A 21,775-nucleotide genomic window follows, 5' to 3' on the forward strand; every position below is an offset into this window, starting at 1 on the left:
GATATTGAGACACTTTCATAAAAGATGAAAACCAAACACATACCCTGGAAAATAGTTTCCCAATATACACACGAACAACATTAAACTCACTGACAACCAATGCTCCTGCTACGAAAACACAACTGTGCGTGTGCGTACCACCTTCTTCCGTCCAAATTTAAAGGCGTCCAAAGTAATGCAGCTTCGCTGGACCATAAGAGAGCTGTGCGGACCAATAGGCAGCCAGCACTGACGGTAGTTCGTAAAACGAGCCCACGAATCAAAACAGAACATCGGAGGCGGGCGTAGTTTGCAGATTTCAGCAAGGTAGGTTTCGCTGTCCCCACAGCGGAGGAAAGGAGGGGGCTACCTAGTTGACGTAAGTCAACAAAGGTAACGTGATCGAAGCAACGGCCCATCATTGGCTGCGCATGGGGAAGGGCGGGGGCAGCGGGTCACGGCGGCGGCGTGGTTTCGCCGTGCGAGTGTGTCACACAATTACAACAACTTTGTGCTGGCGGCGTAAGTTTGTTGTTTCATCGCACAAAAAAAAAACAACACAAAAAAAAAATCCGGGAGTGCCGTGTCAGCTTCTTCCTGAGCCTCGGTCTCTCTCCGCGTCTGCTTATCATGTCCGTGGCGGGCGCCAGGATCCCGGGAAGCAGCTTTGGGTTGAGTCCGATGCGGCCGCTCCCTCCCCTGGAGGCTGCCGCGCACTAGCGTCCTCCACCGCTGCCCCGCGCGGCTGCGCTCCCATGAAGTCCTGTGGGGTGTCGGTTTCCGCTGCTTTCACCGACTCCGCCACTCTCTGTAATGAGGAAAAGAAAATGGCGGCGGGAAAAGCCTGCGAGCCGGAGGAGGAGGAGGACTGCCCCAGCCTGACGGCCGCGGAGCGCGAGGCCTTGGCCGGCATCGACAGGTGGGTCCAGGATTACCGTAGCTGGCAAGCAGTGCTCTGGCAGTTGTCTCCAGCACTGCGCGACCATTGTTTGCTCCTTCCCCCGGGGAGCTGTGCCTGGGGCTCCGTGCGCCGCGCTGCAGCCTGAGCCGCCTCTAACGGCGTCTCTCTTCTTCTTGCAGCCGCCTGTACGGGCTCCTGAGGCTTCATGAAGATGGCGCCAGATCCAAGGCCCTGTTGGTGAAGGTAAGCTTGGCAGCTGGGTGGCACTGAGAGCTCCGGGCGTGTGGGGCTGCTGGCAGAGCGGGGAAAGTCTTCTTCGTAGTTGGGTTCACATGTGTCCCGTGTAAGCGACTCTGAAAGAATGGTCCAGACCTTTCATGACAGCTTGTGAGAGTTCCTTAGCTTTCCTCCCTTGTAGTTGTCCTTATATTCCCTTTGTTTGGTAATGATCGCTATGCATTTGTCTTTGGTTCTCATTCGCACTCTCCGAGCAAGTGAGTGCATGCCATTTGGGTGCAACATCTGTTCTCTTGGAGTTTGGCTCACTCTTTCTCTTCCCTTGGGATGGTTCGTGCTTGCATGTGTGAGTGTTGTGAGTTTAGCACTTGCATCTCTTTCCAATTCCGTGAGTTTCGCAATTGCGCCTCCCTCCCCTGGCAGTCAGCTGCACTTTCCATCTCTGCACTTAGTTGTACACCCATCTCTCCCTTGAAGAGAGTAGGGCTCCTTATTGTATGTGGAGTGCATTCGTTGCCTGTCCTGTTTTCTTGGGGTAGGCATGCGCACCCTGATTGTATATAGTGTGCTTTCCTCTTTGTATTGGCATGTATGCTCCTCGTTGCATGGATTGACGCCTGCATACACGCTCTTCCTCTTGCATATGTGGGCCTTCCTGTTGCACATGTGGGCGCTCGTAGTCTTCTCCGTTCACATACATAGGTGAGCTGCATTTAGTAGTGCTTCTCCTATGATGTAGTTGAGCTTTCTCTACTGTGGTTGTTCCTTATTGATCATTGCACTTTTTTCATATGGACATACTTACATTTTCTGTAACCATTGAGTGATTGTGTCCTGTACTAATGTGCTTTCTTCCCCTTTATATTTCACTCTTCCTAAATTTGAAATGTATCTGTACCAACATGCCTTCTTTTGTCGCCAAGTCCCCATGTTCTTACAGTCATGTAATTATTGGGGTGAACTTCATGTTTAATGTTGGGTGGTTATTATATCGCCACTTTGCAGTCAAGAGCAAACTGCTCTTGTTATGCTGTAGAGAGATTTATCTGCTCTTATGTTGTCTCTTCTCGCTTACATGAACTTGTGGACTTGTATAGGTTAAGTAGTGTCATATAGTGCATGCGCCAGGGGAAAAGGTCAATCTGTGGCAGTATGGGCTATGTAGCATTAGGATTTGAAATATGATCAACATGCAGCACTGTATGGACGAGATAGACTTGTAGCTACGCTTTCAAAACTGTGGTCAGCGACATTTCGTGTGAATGGCTTCTCAGCACCGCTGCCCACTCCTGTTGTCGGGCTGAATGCCTGCAGGTGCATATAGGTCCATCCATACTCGACGGCCCCTCCTTTTGACATCTCTTCACCTTTTTCCCAGTGATTGCATCTTCTGTCTGTCGCTTTCGTTAGCGACAGTTCTGCTTGGAGAAGCGCTACAGTGTTCTGTATTGAAGAGTGAATCTGATGTGTGTATTATCTTCTCCTGGGCTGGGATATTTATTCTCTTGTTATTTGAGGTGGTACGTTGATGGCTGCACATACAACCGTGAAGGTACAAGTTGTTTAGGTTACTTTTTAGAGCTTCATTTTATTAATTGACATCACGGTTTTAACGTAAGGGTTACGAGCATATGTAGATAATCACTTTATTTTGTGGAGCTATTGCTTGATGCCACTCGTGGTTCCATTATCTGCACTGATGCTTAGTTGGTAAGTTTTTGCCCATCTGTTTTTCCCCTTGTCTTTAAGTGTCTTTCCCCTACACTAAATAAGGCTGGCACATAATCGGTGGTTGCCACACTTCATGTGTACCGGTATTGGGTCCATACTGCTCTTTTGCCAGGTTGTCACAACGTGAGATCAATTTGAAGCGCTTGAATTATGTATTATGTTCTTGTTTTCTGAAAATGTAATAGATTTCTATTTTTTTCGCTATTAAAAGCTTACGTCTAGAATGCAATGTTTGTGTCTTGATGTATTCGCAGTGTTAGGTTGGCACTATTTAGCTGCCTCACCTTTCTGCGCTTCCAATGTGTTGGTCGTTCTTAAGGTGCTTTTTGAATAGCCTGCCTCTCACTAAAACAGCGTTTAACGTAGCAGGTTCATTACTACCCTGAATTACACTCTGTATGATCGCTGTTTGGCAGGACGTCGTTGGCAGCTTTTGGGTCGCTTGCACAACTGCTGCTCGTGCTGTAACTGATTTGTGCATCCTTGTTTTTTTTCCCTCGTAGTCACTTTGGGGTGCAGTAAATGTTCGTATACAGATCTAATAACGAAATAAGGGTGTGTCTGTCGCGTGTAACGTTTTGGAGTTTGCTGAATTCGTTCTTGCTTGTACATTTCTTGCCTGACATTTCTATTTAAGACATGTTAACACGTTTGTCTATATTAAAATATCAAAGTATAAAGGTGTCCACAAAATGCTGTAATTTTTTTGGGATAAGTTTGATCGAATTTTAATTGCTAGATTACATTTTTTCAACGTACACTTTTTCGTGTAGGTACAACTTTTTAAGAATCTGTGTACTGTGATTCGAATTCATATGTAAAAAAATAAATAAAGTACTTTTTATTTTAGATTTAAAGTTTTCTCAAACTTTTACCTCAATAACAAATGCGCATTGAATGCATTGATATATGCTATGAAGTCAATTTAATGGTTGGCGTCTTGTGGCCAATGACGGCGAATCATTAATAGGGAAAAGTTTAAGAACTTCACTTGCAGTGGAGAGATTGATCGATTGACGATTGAATGCGAGCTGGCTTGCTTGATGTCATTAAGTACTATTGTAGGTAGGGGTGATTATAATACCTGTTAACCAAGGGATGTTTTAGATGTTCTTGTTTAACTTCACTCTTCATCCACCTTGAGATTTTGCGAGCATCATGTTAATGTTTTGAGCTCAAGTTTTAATGTGGCTAGTTTAACATTTGTTCACAGTAAATCATGGATTTTCACAATGGTTATTTTACCATCACAGAACTCTGATACATTCATTGGTCTACTGACAACCAACATTCTCTATCAAACCAGATGTGGCTTTATATACCAAATCAAGCCATGGGATTATATAATGGATATGTTTGTGCCCCTTTTACCACCGTAAAGCGAATGAATGTGAAAGCAGCATCAGAATTTTTCTTCCTTTTGGAAGTGTTAATTGACTTCTTTCCTTGGTAATTGGATTTGTACAGAGATGAAGGCGTCTTCATCCATACTGAGAGCAGAAGTGAGTTAAAGATCTGAATTGGAGGGCGCCGTTGGGAATGTTGATTGTTTTCATCACAGCTGAATCCAATTGGGCTCCACAAAGGATCTAAAGCCATTAGCAGATTTTTTCTTTGAGTGATTTTCAAACGTTTATCGGTCACAAATGGCATCGTGCTTTTTTTCTTTGTACATTTTATTGGATGGATTTAATCCTGGAAAATGGGCAATTTGCTGTTGGCTTTACACTTCCCAACCCAGTAAGGGAGGTTACCAGTGTAGGTTTCCAAATTCACCCACAGTAGGTATCTTGATTATTCTCTTTTCTAACTCCCCAAGCCAATACATTTCATGTTGTGGATTGTACAGTTGCTCAGAATTATATCTGAGAAGTGGGCTCCTATAATGCCCACTCATTTCATTATTGGTTATACGTTTTTGCAGTGTATTATACAATAGCCTACCTAGTTAATGTAACAAAGTTCTTTTTAATGGTGCTGATAATGATTGCAATTTAATGTAAATTTTTTAATTATGGTCCATATTGCAAACGTGTTGAGAAATAAGTAGTTTGTGGCTTGAAAGCATTTAGGAGAGAGTAACTAAACATTGGTTGAAGAGAAGTGATCACTTATTCTTCTCATTTGAAAGTTTATGGATTGAGTTGGAAAGTAAGATTCTGAGGCTTGAAGCCCTGTAATGAAGGTGTCCCTTTTTTAACTTGGTGATGGACCATATACTAGTTTCTCTGTATGATTGCTTGCTTTGATCTGCCGCTGCTCCCTGTAGTCTTATCCTGGCTCGGTGGCCCAGTTGTTGCATACATATAATTTCTCCCCAAAAGATGGTTTTAGGTTGAGGACAACTTCATTGGATTCTGCTGATGGTGTTTCATACAGCCTCTAGCATCTAAAAAAAAACTATCACTATTGAAAAGTAGTGCTATCCCATATGTAGGCTGTTTACAAGATTTCAACTTTGAGTACCTTATTATAAGAATTATACTTTTATTGCCAGTCCCTGGGGAGGAATCCTTGAAGAGCTTGGCTGTAATTCTTCTTTTTTTTCAGCAAAAAAGAAGCATATTTTCTAAACTAAAAAACGTACCCTAAAGAAAGCCTGCTGTCTGCTCTTGCAGTGCCCACACTCATCTCTGTTTCAGGTAAAATGAAAGTTGTCAGCCTCCATTTTTAGGTCTCGTAGCGATACAGTGCGTAAGCACTGTACTCGCCGAGATCTATTGTTACTGACTCTGCTTCCCAGGAGACAGTGCCGGCCGCGCGCTTCTCTCAAAAGGCGATCGGCGCAGGCCACACGCGCGGCTGTCTCCTGGGAAGCGCCAACATATACAGGCACACCTCCCCCTGCACGCATGCGCACACACATGCACGGAGAGACTTTTCATCGTATTATTTCTCCTTCGTTCATCCACCAAACTGCTCGTGCTCATCATAATCTTATTCCCTCCGCCTAGCTGCATATTCTATTAAAAAAGGATCAAGCGCTTCCATTTTTAGACGCCGGGCTTTCATCTATTAATTAGCTGCTACACTATGGTCCGTGCTTTGCCTTCACCGCGTGCAAAGAGAAAGGAGACAATTCTGCATGCTCGTCTCAGCTCGCTCTTGTCTCTCCCTGTACGGCTGTCACATACACAAGCATACACGCGCACGGAGAGACATTTCCCCCCCCCACGCACAGATACAGGCACCAACCCCTCCCCCCCTCCCCGCTCCCCTCCCCGCTCCCCACTCCCCGCTCACCGGCACTCCGGACTTGTGCAGCCTCCGACCGCGGGGCTCTCCGGGCATGGGAGCCCCGCGTCACCACTACTCCTCCAGGCACTCCGTGGGCGCGGGCTTCACAACACGGAAGTCCCGCCCCACGATAGGTTTCGTTTTGCGTGCGCACAGGAAGCAGAGAAGACAGTAGAGCCAGTGACGAGGGGGGTGCTTCCTTGCCCGATTCCCAGAGTACAATGGCCGCGGGATGGTTATTGCTGTGCTGGACACTGGCGTGGACCCTGGGGGCGCCGGTTATGCAGGTAACAGAATGTGCATGAAACGCAGGGATGAGACGCGCTTTCGCCACCCTGCACGCGATCAATGCTGTGGGGTGACATGGTTCATTAAACACATTCTTGTAGATATGACCTCTTACGAGCATCTTCCATTTCACTTTTCACCATTACAGATGAAAAATTGTATGAACATTGGGAGCAACATAATAAAGTATAGGCGGTGCTGTTGTGCCGTTTGGAAATTGTGTGACTTCATGAATTTTTCAGCCTAGTTGACACCGCAATTAATTTGTGCATATATGCACTGTTGTACCAGTGCGTAATCTGTGTGCCCTGCATTCCATGACGATTTACCAAAACGTGAGGTACAGTGTGTAGTTTGAGCAACGACAGAGTGTCTGCATAAATGAAGTCATCAGTTGAGTCGATCATCTTGGCGTATTATTACCATAGTCCCCAAGAAATTTAAATGGTCTGTTTTTCAGAGAGTTTTCCAGAATATCGTTTGCTTCTGCATGTAGTTTGTAGTTCCTATTTAAAGTGTGTGATATCAGACTACTATTCGGATTTGATGAACGGTAAGATATTTGCGTGCATGGAAAAACTACCTTGTAGCTCGAATGTGGCACGTGCCTCTCGGTTTCTGGTGGTAGCTTAGTGATGTCTACGGTTTTCTGTGCATTATATAGTTCTGCTCCATAGCTCATAAAAAGGTCGGCAGGAGTTTTTTTCTGATTTCGATCTCTTGGGAGCTGCCATGCTGTTTGTTTTTTATGTTTGGCCTGGGGCTAGTAGAGCTTGTCGCTCGAATGCTTTTTCTTTTATGGATGTCCAGTTAATTATGTGTCTGTTGCCCTGGGCTGAGAGAAGAAATGAGATGCTTTTATAGTCGAAGTGAGTATTCATGTGTGCCAACAAGTTTCAAATGGTATGTGTGAAAAAACTCAATGCTAGTTTGAATGAAACTAGGCATGAGCTGAAACATAGTGTGGTCATGAAACTCTGAATCAGGGTAGGCGGATACAAGGATCTGTGTGAGACATACACTTAGCACACCCCGAAAAATCATGGGCTTTAGCTATAAGTAAGGACTGTCAATAGACGCCTTTTCTAATTTCTCTTGGTGATTCCGCAGGTGCATCATCAGAGCTGTGTGAATAACAGCTGTGAGCAACAGCGTACTCTTGCACACACACTCACTGCTCACCAATTCAAAGTTTGCAAAAAATTTATGCAACGCATTGTCATACACAATGCCAATAACTCAAACTTTAATGCTGCGAGACCTATTGCATTGTAAATGCTTGTTGTTTTTTGCGTTTAACAAACTGGGACTGCATTCCTTCGGCAGGTAAACAACATATTTATAAGACGCTATTTTCAAAATAGATTAATTTTCTATATGAAATTGCAACCTCTCAATTTGTATGCAGTGAAAATGCTTGAGAGCCCCCTCTCCCAAATTACATCATAAAAGGAGTGGGCATGAACTGGGACAGCTTATAGCACTTTTTTTTTTTTTACCAGGAACTGTTGCTGCTTGGAAAACAGTGTCTGAATTTCAGGTTATAACTGAACTGAATGTTGTGTACCCCATAGAGTTTCGTCTGAAAGGAAACACACTTAATATTTTTGTTTATAGGCATCGTACCTTGCACTGCAGAATCAATTTCTTGGTATTGAGGTGTGTGAATTTCAGTAGATAGTTTTCCATGTCAGACTGAGTAGGGACCCACCGCTGTAAGTGTTAAACATACTCAGTATTGTTCCTTTCACGTTGTAATTCTAATGCTGTCCGTCTTCCAACCCACATGTTCATAGTGGGTGTATAGGCATGTAATCTAGACCACCATACGTAATATATGTGGTGGTGTAACGGGATTGGAATTCCTATAGCCTGACGCCCAGGCCAAAGGGACAACTGATTTTTTTTTTTGCAGAGTTTTATATAGCGCAAACTTGACCCGAACCGAATAGGGTATCCGAGCGCTTTACATAGCACCAGTTGCGTTACATGAGGACACACATTCATTTTTGTTAGGCACGGGGAGATTAAGTGATTTGCCCAGAGTCACAGGATGTTTGGCATCGTTACAGAGACTCAAACTCAGATCCCCAGGTCTGAGGTTGAGCGCCCTAGCCGTTAGGCCAACTCCTCTCCCCACCTCTCTGTGGTTGAAGAACACCAATGTTATGTTATCCCTTGTATGGATGTCTAGGCTATATTGTTTTGGAGTCCAGAAAACACGTTTTCAGGTTTATTCTGTTCCTTAGGCAAGTAGTGTACATTTATTATGCTTGATTAATTAAAACCATTGCATACATTACGTAGTCATTAAAATCGAAGCACATTGCGCTTGTACAAGAATTAAACATATTAAAACAATCCACTTTATATTGTACATAAAACAATAAAAATTATCGCATGAGTGTTAAATTCCTCAATACAATTAGTGCATAATCTAATTAAGAATCAATTTAATAAATTATCTATTTGGGCTATCAGTCCACTAAGTTCTTTAGCAAAATTTTGGTTTAGGGTTTTTTCTTGTGTGGGTGGTTCACTAGCCACTCAAAATATTCCAGGTTACAGATAGCCAAAAAGCCGGTTACAGCTGTTTGTAGCGTCTTGTTGCCATTTTAAAGAGTCTTAAATTGGCATAACAGTGCTGACTCAAGTGATACCCATATCCTTTGTGTGGGGCGAGTTCATGACCGATGAGGGTAGGTTTTTCAATCTCTCTGCAGTAAGATCAAAAAAATTTGTACAGCGGCAGTTTAGCTGCACTAAAGTTGGATTAAAGCACAATATTACCGCCTGCCTAAAGATGGTTTTAACACAGTGCTCCTTATATCCTTTAGTTCTTTGCAAATGCAGATAATATGGATGAGGTTCTCCGTGCCACAGGCGCACAAATGGCTTAGCGGATCTCCTCCTCTTCTTTCCCAAGGCGGTAAAATGGGTTAATTGAGCCAACTCCTAGGCGGAGTATTACATTTTTTTCTTTAATCACGATCTTTGTACCTGCTTTAAAGTAGAGTTGGGGCTTTACAACGTTGTAATTGTTGAGCGCGACCCAACCATGGGTACACTTTTGACAGTGCTTCCTTGTCCTCCATGACTGATATTAATCTTGTTATCTTTGTAACAATTTTATGAAATATTGGGTGAGCCGTTGGGCTATTCCAAAGGTCTGTCAGGCCTGGAATCTTGATGGATTCCGAAAGATACTTCTTGGCTGGCAATTTTCCGGTACGGGACAGCTCTACCCAAAGGTGGTTATTGAGGGTCCCTTCTTCGGCTGCTCTAATCTTATGCCAGCATTTTACGAAGGCTCCCCTTCGTCACTTGGTTTTGAAGCCCAAATTCCAACCTTTAGGCAAGTAGGTCCAACCCCCTGCATCACAATCTCTTTGTCTGTCAGTTTACAGTACCACTTTATGGATCTGTGTGAGAGCATTATCCGCAACTAAAGTAAGATTTGTATTTATATGTATAAGCTGTTTAAACTTATATATATGGTTCAATAATGCAAAGCCTTTATTATCAGGGTGAGCACGCTAAAGAAACATGGAGCTTGGCTTGCATTACTGACTGTTGTTCACATAGTGAAGCCTGTTAGATAAAATCCAATATTTCCAGTAAAGATTAATAATGGCGAATCAGTGTAAAACCAATTTCAGCAAGATTGGGAAACACTCAACACAAGCATTGGCAAACCCAGTATGTCTGGCATACAGTGACAGCCTATGTTAGCATGTGCATTGATATGGTTCTTGTAAAACATTATTGTTGTGGGAGCTGTACTGCACTCACCAATGTACAAAAACTGTCAAAAAGCAAAACATTTTTTTTGGTCTCAAAAAGCTCTCATTGACATACCTGGCACTGAAGGGAACACATTTGTGTGCAGATGTGATGCTTGTGAAAGAGCAGAATGCTGTCATTCGCAGTGAATACTGCCAGTGGCTAAAGTAAGCTGACCCATTCTCTCATGCTGGAATAGGCGAAAGCAACATGTGAATAATATAAAAACAGAACAATGGTTAGAGAGGGCTGGCTGCATAATTTTAATAAAATCAAAACGGCTTGGCTAAAGCTAGACCTAAATAGGCGCCTGGTTCTGTAAGAAAGTAATAGAAATGCATCCCTAGTATAGGTCCATTCATTCTTGCAGATTTACACTTTTATGAATTCTGGAGAGTTTACAGAATTGGGTCTGAAAATCATAAACCAAGAAAATGTTTGTGAATAGCATTTGCATATGACTTAATGTGCGCACACTTGTTTGCTCATGAAAAAAATCTGCTGAGCGTTTGCAAGTTCACTTTTTATAAAACCATTTTTTCCCATCGGAAAACCTTTACTTCTTTCCTCGTGGAGTAAATTTCCAGTCTTTCCTATTGTAGGAATAGATTAGAGAAGAGTTGGTGAAACACCTTAAGCAGGTCCATTTGTAGGTGTGCACAGACCAAAGGGCATTCCAGACCCAGTATGTCGATTTTGCAGAAAGGTGGAAAAATCAGGGCGTTATTAAATCCTAACTATAATATAATATGAGTTTTTACATAATCAGAGAGGCTGTTATCAGATTTCGGAAAAGAGAATGTTGCTGTAATTTGTCACCTCACTAGGGGGACAAGTTTTTTTTTTTACAGGACAAATAGATTTGTGAAGCATGCCATCCCATCCCATGGACAAGTAGATATTTTCTAAAATTACCTACCCCTGAACGATAAGCTTCACTTAGTTTCTCAGAGGGCAGAAGTTGCCGTTATGCTCAGACAAACTTCTACTGCAGTGCTGAGTTGCAATCCACCACTCAGCACAAATTTCCAAGTGTATAGGCAAAAGTCTTGCATTGGCTATCTCTGGCATCAAACTAAGGGGTTGCATGAAGACCCTGGTCGTTACAAATAATTGAGGATCATTTTCTAAGATTGCTCTCTTGGTTGTTACTATGTACCACCGTTGGTAGGTCTGTACATGGAGTTGTAAAATAAATCCAATTCTGACATCACCCTCTTTCCCATCTTGTACTGGGTGCAGTTACAAAGTGACCCATAGGCTACAGCTTACTTCGGGTCATATTGGAGGTGGCATCTTATGAGGAGCTGCTGCAAACCCTTTATTGTTGCATGTAAATAAGACACGCATGAAACTGGGGTTTGACCACCTATTGGACAAACCTGTTCTTAATACAACTGGTAAAGTCAGTTGAATTAAGGAGGAATATTGGCGCCACAAACTCAGGGAAGATGTCTGGAAGATGAAGTATGGGTCGCTTGTATGCAGTTAGTTACCTGAACCACAAAGAAAATATTAGTCTTGAGCTGATACCTAGATTGTATTCAACTGGAGGCATGTTTCACCTTTTATCTTAAGCTTGGACATAGAATCCTCCCAACAAGAGACTACAGGGCGAAGTATGATATGTTGATATACAACAATGGTGTTTATAATTCTATCATGGGAGCCAGGCATTTTGTTATTCACCGTGTTTTTACGTAAAGACATTGGCAAAATGGTTGCTACTAATATTTAGAACTTTTGGTGTAAAACAACCTACTGATTCACTTGCGCTCTCCACTCAGTTGAGCACATGATTCTGCAGGTAGGTTTAAGGATATGATGTAGTAGTGGGTTGATCAAACTAGCTTCTGATGCTGAAATTAGCTGATTATTTGATTGTGATAAATGTACCATTTTATACATTGAATGGTGGATGCCGGTGAGACTGGGCTCTCGGGTATAGCAAAGTGGGTTTGGGTCTGCTTTTAATAATGTTATTTTTATGGTTAATAATTATTTTAATCCATTTTTGTATTTTATCGTTTGAATTGTTTATGGTTAATGCACAACTTTACCATAATGCACTATTTTATATTGTGGCATGTGTTGAGAATAATGGAGGTTTAAATTTAAAATAGTTTAAAAAAGATACCAGTTGAAGTTGCTGTTACACAGAAGCTTTTTCCAAATAGTCAGTAGAGAGAGTGTGATAGTTTTGCTGCGCCGACTGAGGTATGTCCCTCCCAGTTAGCTCAAACTTGCTATTTGATTTGCGGTTCCTGGCTGGTTTGTATCTCCTGAAGAGTAGGCTACAAAAAAAGCAGGTCCCATTTGAATTATTGCCTTTGTGTATTATAGAGTACTTCAAATTGAGTATGCTGTTTATCTGGAACCCAGGATAGGCATATACAACCAGCATAAAATGTTCCTTCCGTTTAGGTCCAGTCAGGATTCAAACCTGTATTTTGAAGTTGCAGCAGTATTAGCAACATACCTTTGTTTACTCGGAGGTAGTATCTGTTCACAAAAATCAGAGAACCACTGATAAAATAGCTTGCTCTTTTGTGGTTTGTTAAAATAGTCAAGACATTTTCTTTACACGTTGAAGATGATTAAAATCTGTATTCTCAGCTTTGTTGAGGCCAGTTTACATCAAACGTGTGGACGATGATGCTAATATAGGTTCCTGTTTGATTGATTTGGAGAAGATTACTGGGAGAGGCCACACTCCTTTTCTTAGAGTACAGCTCCGGTCAAGTATGTGGCTACAGGGAGTACCCGTTTTCTGTTTACTGCGATTGATCATTGGTTAGAATAGACTCTTTTGAGAGAAATAGCCCTGACGAAGTCTGTGGTTTACACCACGAAAGACGAAACACGTGTTGGCTAGGATCGTGTTTGGAGAAAAGCAGTGAAAAATAAATGAAGGACTAAAGAAGACAGTCTCATCTTTGATTTACTAAGGACATTGACTATTGTGAAATTAAGCTCAGGATATATCTGTGTATTGGTCTTTATAGTAGGGGATTATTCCATACTCTTTGGTTGATGGTGGGTGGCTATCACCTTATCCTTAGAGCTTTTGAGACTGTTATTTACCTTACTGTTTGCAACTCGGCGCAACTGTCACCCAGCCATCTGTTCGGTAGAATATTGTCTTAGTAGGGTTGGTCTTCATATTCTTAACACTTTTTCTCAAATCTGTCTCCAAAACCCTCTGTGGAGGAATGCATTATCCAGAGTATCATGTGTCAGCATAGTTGTAGCACTCCATGATCTAAGTAGCTTCATCAACTGAAGAAGATTAATATTAGAGAACATGGACAATTCCTTGTGGCACACCGCAACATTCTACTAGGTATATGGCTGAATCTTCGCAGCCTGCTTTATTTACACAAAACCAGGGTATTCGCTCTGGTTCTGCCATAGCTTCTTCGGCATAATTTTGTGGATAATGCTCTTGAAAGCTGTTGATAGATCTAATAAGATGAGGATTCCGACACCACTGCCGTCTGCTGTAATGCATAGGGTTTCCATGATGGCTATGGTGACTAACTCGGTTCTGTGGGAAGGTTGATAGCCTGTCCTTCACAGTGGTGGTTCTCAATTTGATACGTCTCTGTGTGTATGAAGTTGTGATCTTACAGTCTGTTTTTCTAGATAGGAGAGACAATGGAGAAGTGAGCTTTGGACTTTCAAATGACATGCAGTGTGTTTGGATTGCCTAATTTGTGCCATTTCATTTCACGTTATCTCGTTATTATTTTGGTCCAGTGGAAGCAAAGTTGACGTATCATTGCATAAAGAATGAGATGCTGGGATGTTAAGTTCTATCAGTATTTGGAACTTGTTTCTTTCCATGCCTTTTTCTGTGTATGTGAAGAAAAGGTGGTTTAAAAGCCATACAACACCTTTTTCTGTTCGAATAAGTGAATCGTTTAACCTATTGTGTTTTAAGAACCGTTTCTTATTAGATTTTTAGGTCTCGCCTACGCAGGGCACATGCGCTTCTTAGGAGACCTTTAGCCGTGGTGCATCTCTTTTTCCAAGCACATACTCTTGCTTGTGGCGGCATACGTCTTGCGGGAGTGCACAGCGGTGCACCACAAGCACGAGTATGTGCTTGGTAAAAGAGCACACTGCGCACACATGCACGCACCACTCCCGGGCGATCGATTTCACTTTCGCGGCCACGTCGCTTTCACACGAGAGTGGACAATGCTTGTTTAACCTCCCTTTATTGGTGTTGTCACTCCTTTGGAAACTGTAATGTCAGTGCTTTAAATAGGCGCTGCAGCTATACATGTTATTGGAACTTCTCAGGAGCAAACAAGTTCTCTAGATAAAGAGTCCGTGAACTTCTATGTTTCCATTTAAAGCACTGCAATACTGACAACGCTGGCGAATCTCATTCCAACGAAAACTGCAAGCTAACCCTTGGTATACTTCCTACGACAAGGCTAGCGAAGGTGGGACTCATTCGTCTTTTGATCTTTGTTTACTTTAAATGTGTGTTTTGGAAAGATGTGTTGTATTTCACACTTTCTGTATACATAACACTTTTGAAAGAGGGCAGCTCACTCTGAAAACTTACCAGTTAGCGTGTTCGTCTTGAACCTCCGTCGCCCTACGCTCTGCTGGTTGAAGCTCCTCTGGTTGCCTCTTTACTTTCTGCTCTGTCACTCCGCATGGACTGCTGCCATGGCAACCAGTAGCAACGTGCCCACCTTCTCACTAAACATTTGGTTTAGAGATGCCGCAAAGTTTATCGACTTTAACCAGAACGAAATAAATTACTCGATATAACAAATAAAGAGCAGGAGATGAACGTTATGCCTTTCCTTTCTTCTACTTTCCGAATGGATGGGGAAGAGAACTTGTAGCAGAGATCACTTGTAGCAGCCGGCATTGAACCTATCCACGACAAGCTTTCTTGTTGCTTTGGGATATGCTGGGAGGCACTGTACATAGACTCAAAAGGGGGTAGCATTTGGTTGTATCCCAGCAATGAGGCTTTCTCTTACTAAAAGAAATGGCTCGAAGACTTGGTGAGGTGCGTGCATGAACTGCCTTCTGGGGACGTCCGACTTCTTCTCTGCACAGTGAGATGCGGACTGCTGACTAAAGCAAATGCAGAGTAACAACTCAGTGATTCATGTGTTAATTTGTGAATTTGGGTTACATTTGTTATCGGTACAACTCTTAACATTTTAAGCGGGATTTCAAAACATAAGCAACGCATTCTCAAGTATCGGCTTTCCCTGCGGGTTGTTCTCTCAAGTATTTCGAGACTTGTTATTCTCTCAAGTATTTCGAGACTTGTTATTCTGTTCAGCAAAGAAGTGAGGCAGCAGGTAGCCACTCTTGCCTCTAATAATAAATGTCCTGCATATATTTTTATTTATTTGGCGTCAGTTACCAAATTGGCAGGAGCAGCTGAAATAGAAATCACACAATATCTCACTCAACAGCATCACTGGGTTGACCCCTTGTCCCAGCCTTGGACCCTCAATCGCCTCTTACTTATTGCTGAGAAGCTGTGAAAGGGGGAAGAAGGACCTGTTCTGCCAATGTCTCCCGAGACCTTGGGTAGCAAGGATAGTGCCAGGTGCAACCAAGGGTAGGGCAGCGGTACCAACTGCTATCAGTAAACAAACCGCAATTAACACCCAGTGCTGACTTTTGTCTGCCATGTCAGCCCAGGCTGTGTATTGACCCAAAGATAACATTTGCAGATTAAAGCGCACGCTGAGCAGGTAGGATGAAGAGAGATGTGGCCTAACGGCCAGAGCGGTCGACCTCAAAGCCGCGGAACCAGGTAAAGGTCTCGGCAATGACGCTCCACATCCTGCGATGCTGTGCACATCACGTAATCACCCCGTGCCTAACAAAAACGAGCATTGGCATAGCCAGTAGGTCTTGCCTTTGGGAACTTATAAGTGTTTGGCCATGCAACAGTTAATTTTGCTGCACCAAGGATATGGTGGCAGTCATTGGAAGGGTTTCCACGCCGGCCGAGCATATCCCGCTCGGCTGAGGCGCCCCAGGAGTTTCCAGCTTTCGTGAGGCGGCCGGGCTCAGCTCCGCCGAGAACACCGTCCTGCACTTCCTGACTGGCCGGGCTTGGCTCCGCCGGTCAGGGACTACATCCCCCAGTAGCCTTGACACCAGAACGCCGCCCCCTTCATCAAGCAGCGCCAGGCGGCGCATAAAGCAACGTCCACTTCCTCGTCCCGCGAGGACGCGCGCGGGACGAAGCCCGGACTAAGGGCACACAGTCTGTGACAGTCTGTGACAGTCTGTGACAGTCTGTGACAGTCTGTGACAGTCTGTGACAGTCTGTGACAGTCTGTGACAGTCTGTGACAGTCTGTGACAGGACGCGACTGGGCTGGGCCAGGGACTCTGATCCTTGTGTGGAGGACCTCCGTGACTCTTAAACAGTGAGACTTAAATCTAAATATCTTTTAAGTATCTGTATAAGGTACTGTGCTCTATCTTGTGTACTGAGGCAACGCTTATTTTTAACTGCACTATCCTTATTATTATCCCGGCCATGTCTAATCAAAAGGGTTTCCTAGTTCTAAATACCTTGGACAATTATCTGGTGAAGGTAGTGAGCAAAATCAACAGTGAGAGACGGCAGTCAGTAGGGTTAAGTTGTTCCCCTATATCTCCTACATCCCTCACTCTGCCTGACGCGCAACCCTCACCTGAATTAACGGCACGGGAAGATAGTAGCGTTATTGTGGATCCTGATTTATCTGCTAGTGAGTCCCCTGAGTTAAACGCTGCGCCTACAATTGATTTAGATTTATCATTGGATACTAGGGAACATAATCGACAGACTCCTAAGCCTAGACCAGTCAGAGCATGCAGGAAAGTGCAGTCTAAACGAGGGGGGTCACGCTCAGCTAGAAGAAGATTAGCTTCTCCACCCAAAACCCCAGATATTGTTGAGGCTACTCTAGGGAAGGGTGTTCTCGAGAAACTGGAGGATGACCAAATTAAAAAATTAGTAAGCATGCTCGACTTGAAGATCAAGGGCATTGTTAAACCCCCTGTGGTTAAAGTCGACCAACTTACTGCAGAGGTCAATAGACTGGGTGCCCTCCTCAACAAGACTCTGGAAGAACTAGGTGGCTTATCAGCATTGGTGTCAAATGGCTGTGAAAATCACGAGGCTCACCCTGGAGGAGGGGAGGGAGATAGTGGGAATGTTGTTCAGCAACCCCCGCCCACCCAACCCCCAGTAGGTGAGGAGGGTCAAACTGTAGGCATAAAGGCCCCTCCAACAACACATAAAGAACCACGTAAAGAGCGTGACTCGTTTCAATTTGTAGTTGAAGCTTCTCCTTTAGTTTTGGTCCTGGCAAACGCTCCTTCTTTAACACCTGGGCAGGTAGAGACAACAACTTCTTTAATTGATAAAGCACTCTACTGGCTGACGAAAAACATAAAGATATCACCATGGGGAAAACAGCAGTTGGTAGGGGAAATTATTATGGCTAGAAGGGTAGCATGGCTTGGGGATTACCCCAAAAAATGTAAGGGTGACTGTATAGCCTTGAATTTTTCTAGTCCTGAGGTACTTCCAAATAAATTGGCAAATTTGTTCCCCCCGCAACGTAGGGATTCTGATATGATCCCATTAACCCTTGATTTCTTCTACAGTAGAAGATGGAGTGTAGTGAATCATAGTAGATCACGGTCGAAACGTGTCCCTGTGTTGAGAACAGAGGGGAGGGATGTCCAAACCAGAGATGGTGGTATTAGATTGGAAAATCGGCTTGGGGCCCTGTCCGATCTGAACGAATGTGATTGACTCTTGAGGACCGTCAGATCTAGAATCATGGTGGCAACAGAGATTGGCAGAAAGCACGGTCCCAAGGATAGGAGTGAGCCACAAATTAACACAGTCCCTATACCACATACAATCTCAAAGGAAAGATCCCACTCCACTGGGCAGCGCATAGAGAGCAGGAACCTTGGCCAATTAACCTGTTCGGACCCAGTTGGGAACATGACTGCCCCGAAACAGATGGGGCCTCCCTAGAGAACAGCTGCCTCCTGCCTACAATCACCGAACATCAACTAGTGATTGAGGGCGCGAGTTTAGCAGCTGAAAACCTACGGGATCCATCGAGTACTCTTGTCAGGGGTGGCTTTTCTTTCTTGGAACCTGGCTGGTATTGATAATAAAATATCTTCCCCTGAATGGTGTAGTTTTGTTGACCAGCACAACGTCATCCTTTTACAGGAAACCTGGTCTATGGCTCCAGTTTATCGTGTGGGGTTCCTCAATTTCCATGCGTTAGCAACTAAAAAATCTAAAGGTCGGCCAGCTGGGGGCCTGATCATTTGGGTCCGACATGCCCTATGTTGTAAGGTACACCAAATTAGACCCCCTTCGAATGATATCCTGTCAGTTAATATCATATGGGAAAACGGTCAAAAGGTGGCCATATTTAACATTTATGCGAGGGGGACAGGAGGGAGCCAAACATCTGAGGTAATCTCAGCTCTTGACCAGCAGCTTGAGGTACTTCCAACACAGGTGTCTATCATAGTAGGTGGAGATTTTAACACCACTTTTGAACCCCTTGGCCAAGAGGATCAGTTTCTCGCTGTAGAGGAGGACAGTAAATGGGGTGTCCCCCAGCTCGAATTACCTGCGGTAAAAAGATGGTCAGCTGTAGCAATACAGCTGAAGGCCCTATGTTTAGTTAGAGGGCTTAGAGCAGCAAATGGTCGCACCCCGCCCGATCGCATGGGAAAAAATACCTTTGACAACGGTAGGTATTCCAGTCGCATAGATTACATCCTGGTGGATATAAGGGGGTGGTACAGTCTGATAGACATGACTGTTAAAACTAGGATGGAAAGCGACCACAACCCACTCTGCATGGATTACCAAGCGCAGATGGGTACTAAAGAATTGAATCCGGGGTGTGGGAAGGTCACCTTGGACATAGTCGCTTCCAATAATATGCGTCATATTAAATGGGGTAGTTTCATAGAGAAGCCTGAGAAACTGGTGGCCCTTAAAAACATGGTTATTGAAGAAGTGGCTAATTTAAATACTCACATTAACAAGTTAGACTTTCCCCAAATAATGTTTGAGGCACATAGCCACTTATTTGCAAAACATCAATTATTTTTTAGGAAAACTATAAAACCAGATAAGGGAAATAATAAACTACCGAAGGAGAGGTGGTATAACAACGCATGTAAAGTAGCCCGCCAAAATCTGTGTATAGAAATAAGGAGCAAGAACCCCATAGAAGTAAGGAAGGCAAGGGAGATCTATAGGCTCGCCCAGAAGGCAGCTAAGAAACAGTGGGATGAGGATCAATGGCGTGACTTAAAACTGGCCTGTGGAGCAAGGGATTCAAAACAATTTTGGGCCATTGTGAAATGGGACAGAGGAGGTGTAGCTGAGGCCCCCCAAAATAACGTTGCCAAACAAGAGTGGGTAGATTTCTTTAGACCACAATATGCACAAAACTCTACTGAAGAAGACTGCCCACTTCCCCCAACTATTTTTTACCAGAATCCGCTTTTTACAACCAAGGACGTTAGCATAGCGCTAGATTGCGTGACTGGGGGAAGAGCCCCAGGTATGGATGGCATTCCTGCTGACGTGTTTTTAAGTGATAGATCATCTTGGTGTAGGCATTTTGAGTGTCTAGCTAACTCAGTGGCTAGGGGTGCGCCAATCCCACCCTCATGGAAAGACGCCTAAATAATACCGGTCTTTAAAAAGGGTGACAAATCTCTACCCAGTAACTATAGACCCATCAGTCTTATAGACTCAGCCCAAAAACTTATGGGTCGTTTAGTACAAAATAAACTGCAACAATGGATAGAAGAACACAATATTTTGTCCCCATACCAAGCCGGCTTTCGGTCATGTACTAGCTCAATTGACCAGGTTTTTTATTTCATTGCACTCTACTGGAGGAATGTGGCCTTGAACAAGGGGACTCTTTATGCGGTCTTGCGTAGACCTAAAATCGGCTTTCGATTTAGTCCCCCGTTCCAAACTTTGGAGGGTTCTCGTTGAGTCCGGGATATCTCCGGAACTATTGACCCTTCTCGTCCGCCTGCATGAGAACAACTACGCCAGAATCAGATGGGGGATGCAGGGTGAGGTGACCGACTCATTTCCTGTCGAGCGTGGTGTTTGGCAGGGGTGTGTATTGGCGCCCACGCTGTTTTCATTATACATCAACGGTATTGTGGACTATCTTAACCGTTCCCCCACTGACGCCCCGATTTTGGCTGGGGCCCGCGTGCCTGTCCTCATGTTCGCGGACGATACGTTGATAGTTTCCCGGACCCCGAGTGGGCTCCAGAAGGCTGTGAACGCGTTTGGAGAATTTTGTCAACTGCGTGGACTTGAGATAAACACCTCAAAAACCAAGTTCATGTCCCTGAGTCAGCGGAAAACCTTCAAAGGTACAATTAATTTCAATGGAACTCCACTAGAACAGGTAGAGGCATTCACGTATTTGGGAATATCTCTCCAGAGCAAAATGTAAAAGCCATATTGACATGGCTGTTTTAAAATTCCATCAGCTAGCGGGTGCCTTAGCCACAAAGCATAACGCTTCCTTTACAAAGCCAATTACACCTGCCCTAGAGATTTATAATATGAAGGTCATAAGTGCTTCTTTGTATGGTTCTGAACTTTGGGGATTCAATAATCTAACCCAACTGACAACGGCAGAGAATAAATTCCTACGTTGTTTAGTTGGGGTACCCCAAAGTACTCCTACCATTCCGCTTTTATACGATCTCGGCAGGAAAAAAGTTGAGGATATAGCACGGTTACGGCCCCTATTGTACTGGAGGCGTATCTGGACAACTCCAGAACTAGCGCATTACGCCCTTGCACTAAAGGATATTATCAGGGCTGACCATTTTCACCAAATCCAATGGCTTAAAGAGATAAGGGGATTATTAACAAAGTTGGAGCTTGATCATCTATGGGTAGATGCAGACGTCCCAAGCTTCCCGTCAAAAACAACTTTGAATTTTTTTTATTGGGAAATGATTTGGATGTCCACCCATAGTACCTGTATAAACACTAATTTAACAGGACGATTCCTTGAATTAAAATCTCGCCCACTCTGTGAAGCCTATTGGGATATTATAGAGAGTCCGCTTGACCGAAAGCTGTTTTTCCAGTTTAGAACTGGAACCCTACCTGTAAAAGCCTTCAGTTATAAGTGGTCGGCAAATTGGGATGACAAATGCCATAATTGTAAAAATTTGATTGAGAATGTATCCCATATACTGTTTGTATGTCCCTTCTATACATGCCCTCTTAGCAAGTGGCTAAAACCAATATGTATTAACATGGGCACCCGGAGATACATTGAGGCGCTACGGATATTGGAGACTGACTGTTCACCTTGCCTAGCGATTGCTGTTGCCAAATTCTTAAGGTGGGCCTGGATCATTCGCACCCGTACTTTAAAATCCTTAGATTCGAGGCAATGATTTTTTAAAGACTCTCAATAAGATGATTGATCATGTTTTTGTATACATCAGTTTTTTAAAAAAAACATCTTTTTAGAACAATTGTTTTTTAACTTGTAAATGACGGCCTCAAGATTTAATAACTTTT

The 21,775-nt window shown here is 43.6% G+C and overlaps 1 protein-coding gene across 2 annotated transcripts in view; it reads left to right on the top strand.

Annotated features, from left to right (window-relative positions):
• Window positions 1-415: 415 nt before the first annotated feature.
• The window catches only part of KDM6A (lysine demethylase 6A), a 1,083,812-nt gene continuing 1,062,452 nt past the window's right edge, over window positions 416-21,775 (top strand). Inside the window, exons 1-2 of one of the 2 annotated variants that reach the window (XM_078658310.1) lie at window positions 416-898; window positions 1,060-1,123. In XM_078658310.1, coding sequence (XP_078514436.1) covers window positions 735-898; window positions 1,060-1,123 — 228 coding nt within the window. In that variant the 5' untranslated portion in view covers window positions 416-734. The remainder of the gene's footprint in view (window positions 899-1,059; window positions 1,124-21,775) is intronic. The other variant, XM_078658311.1, reaches the window with a different exon arrangement.

This window comes from Lissotriton helveticus, chromosome 8, assembly GCF_964261635.1.
Source record: "Lissotriton helveticus chromosome 8, aLisHel1.1, whole genome shotgun sequence".
NCBI lineage: Eukaryota > Metazoa > Chordata > Amphibia > Caudata > Salamandridae > Lissotriton > Lissotriton helveticus.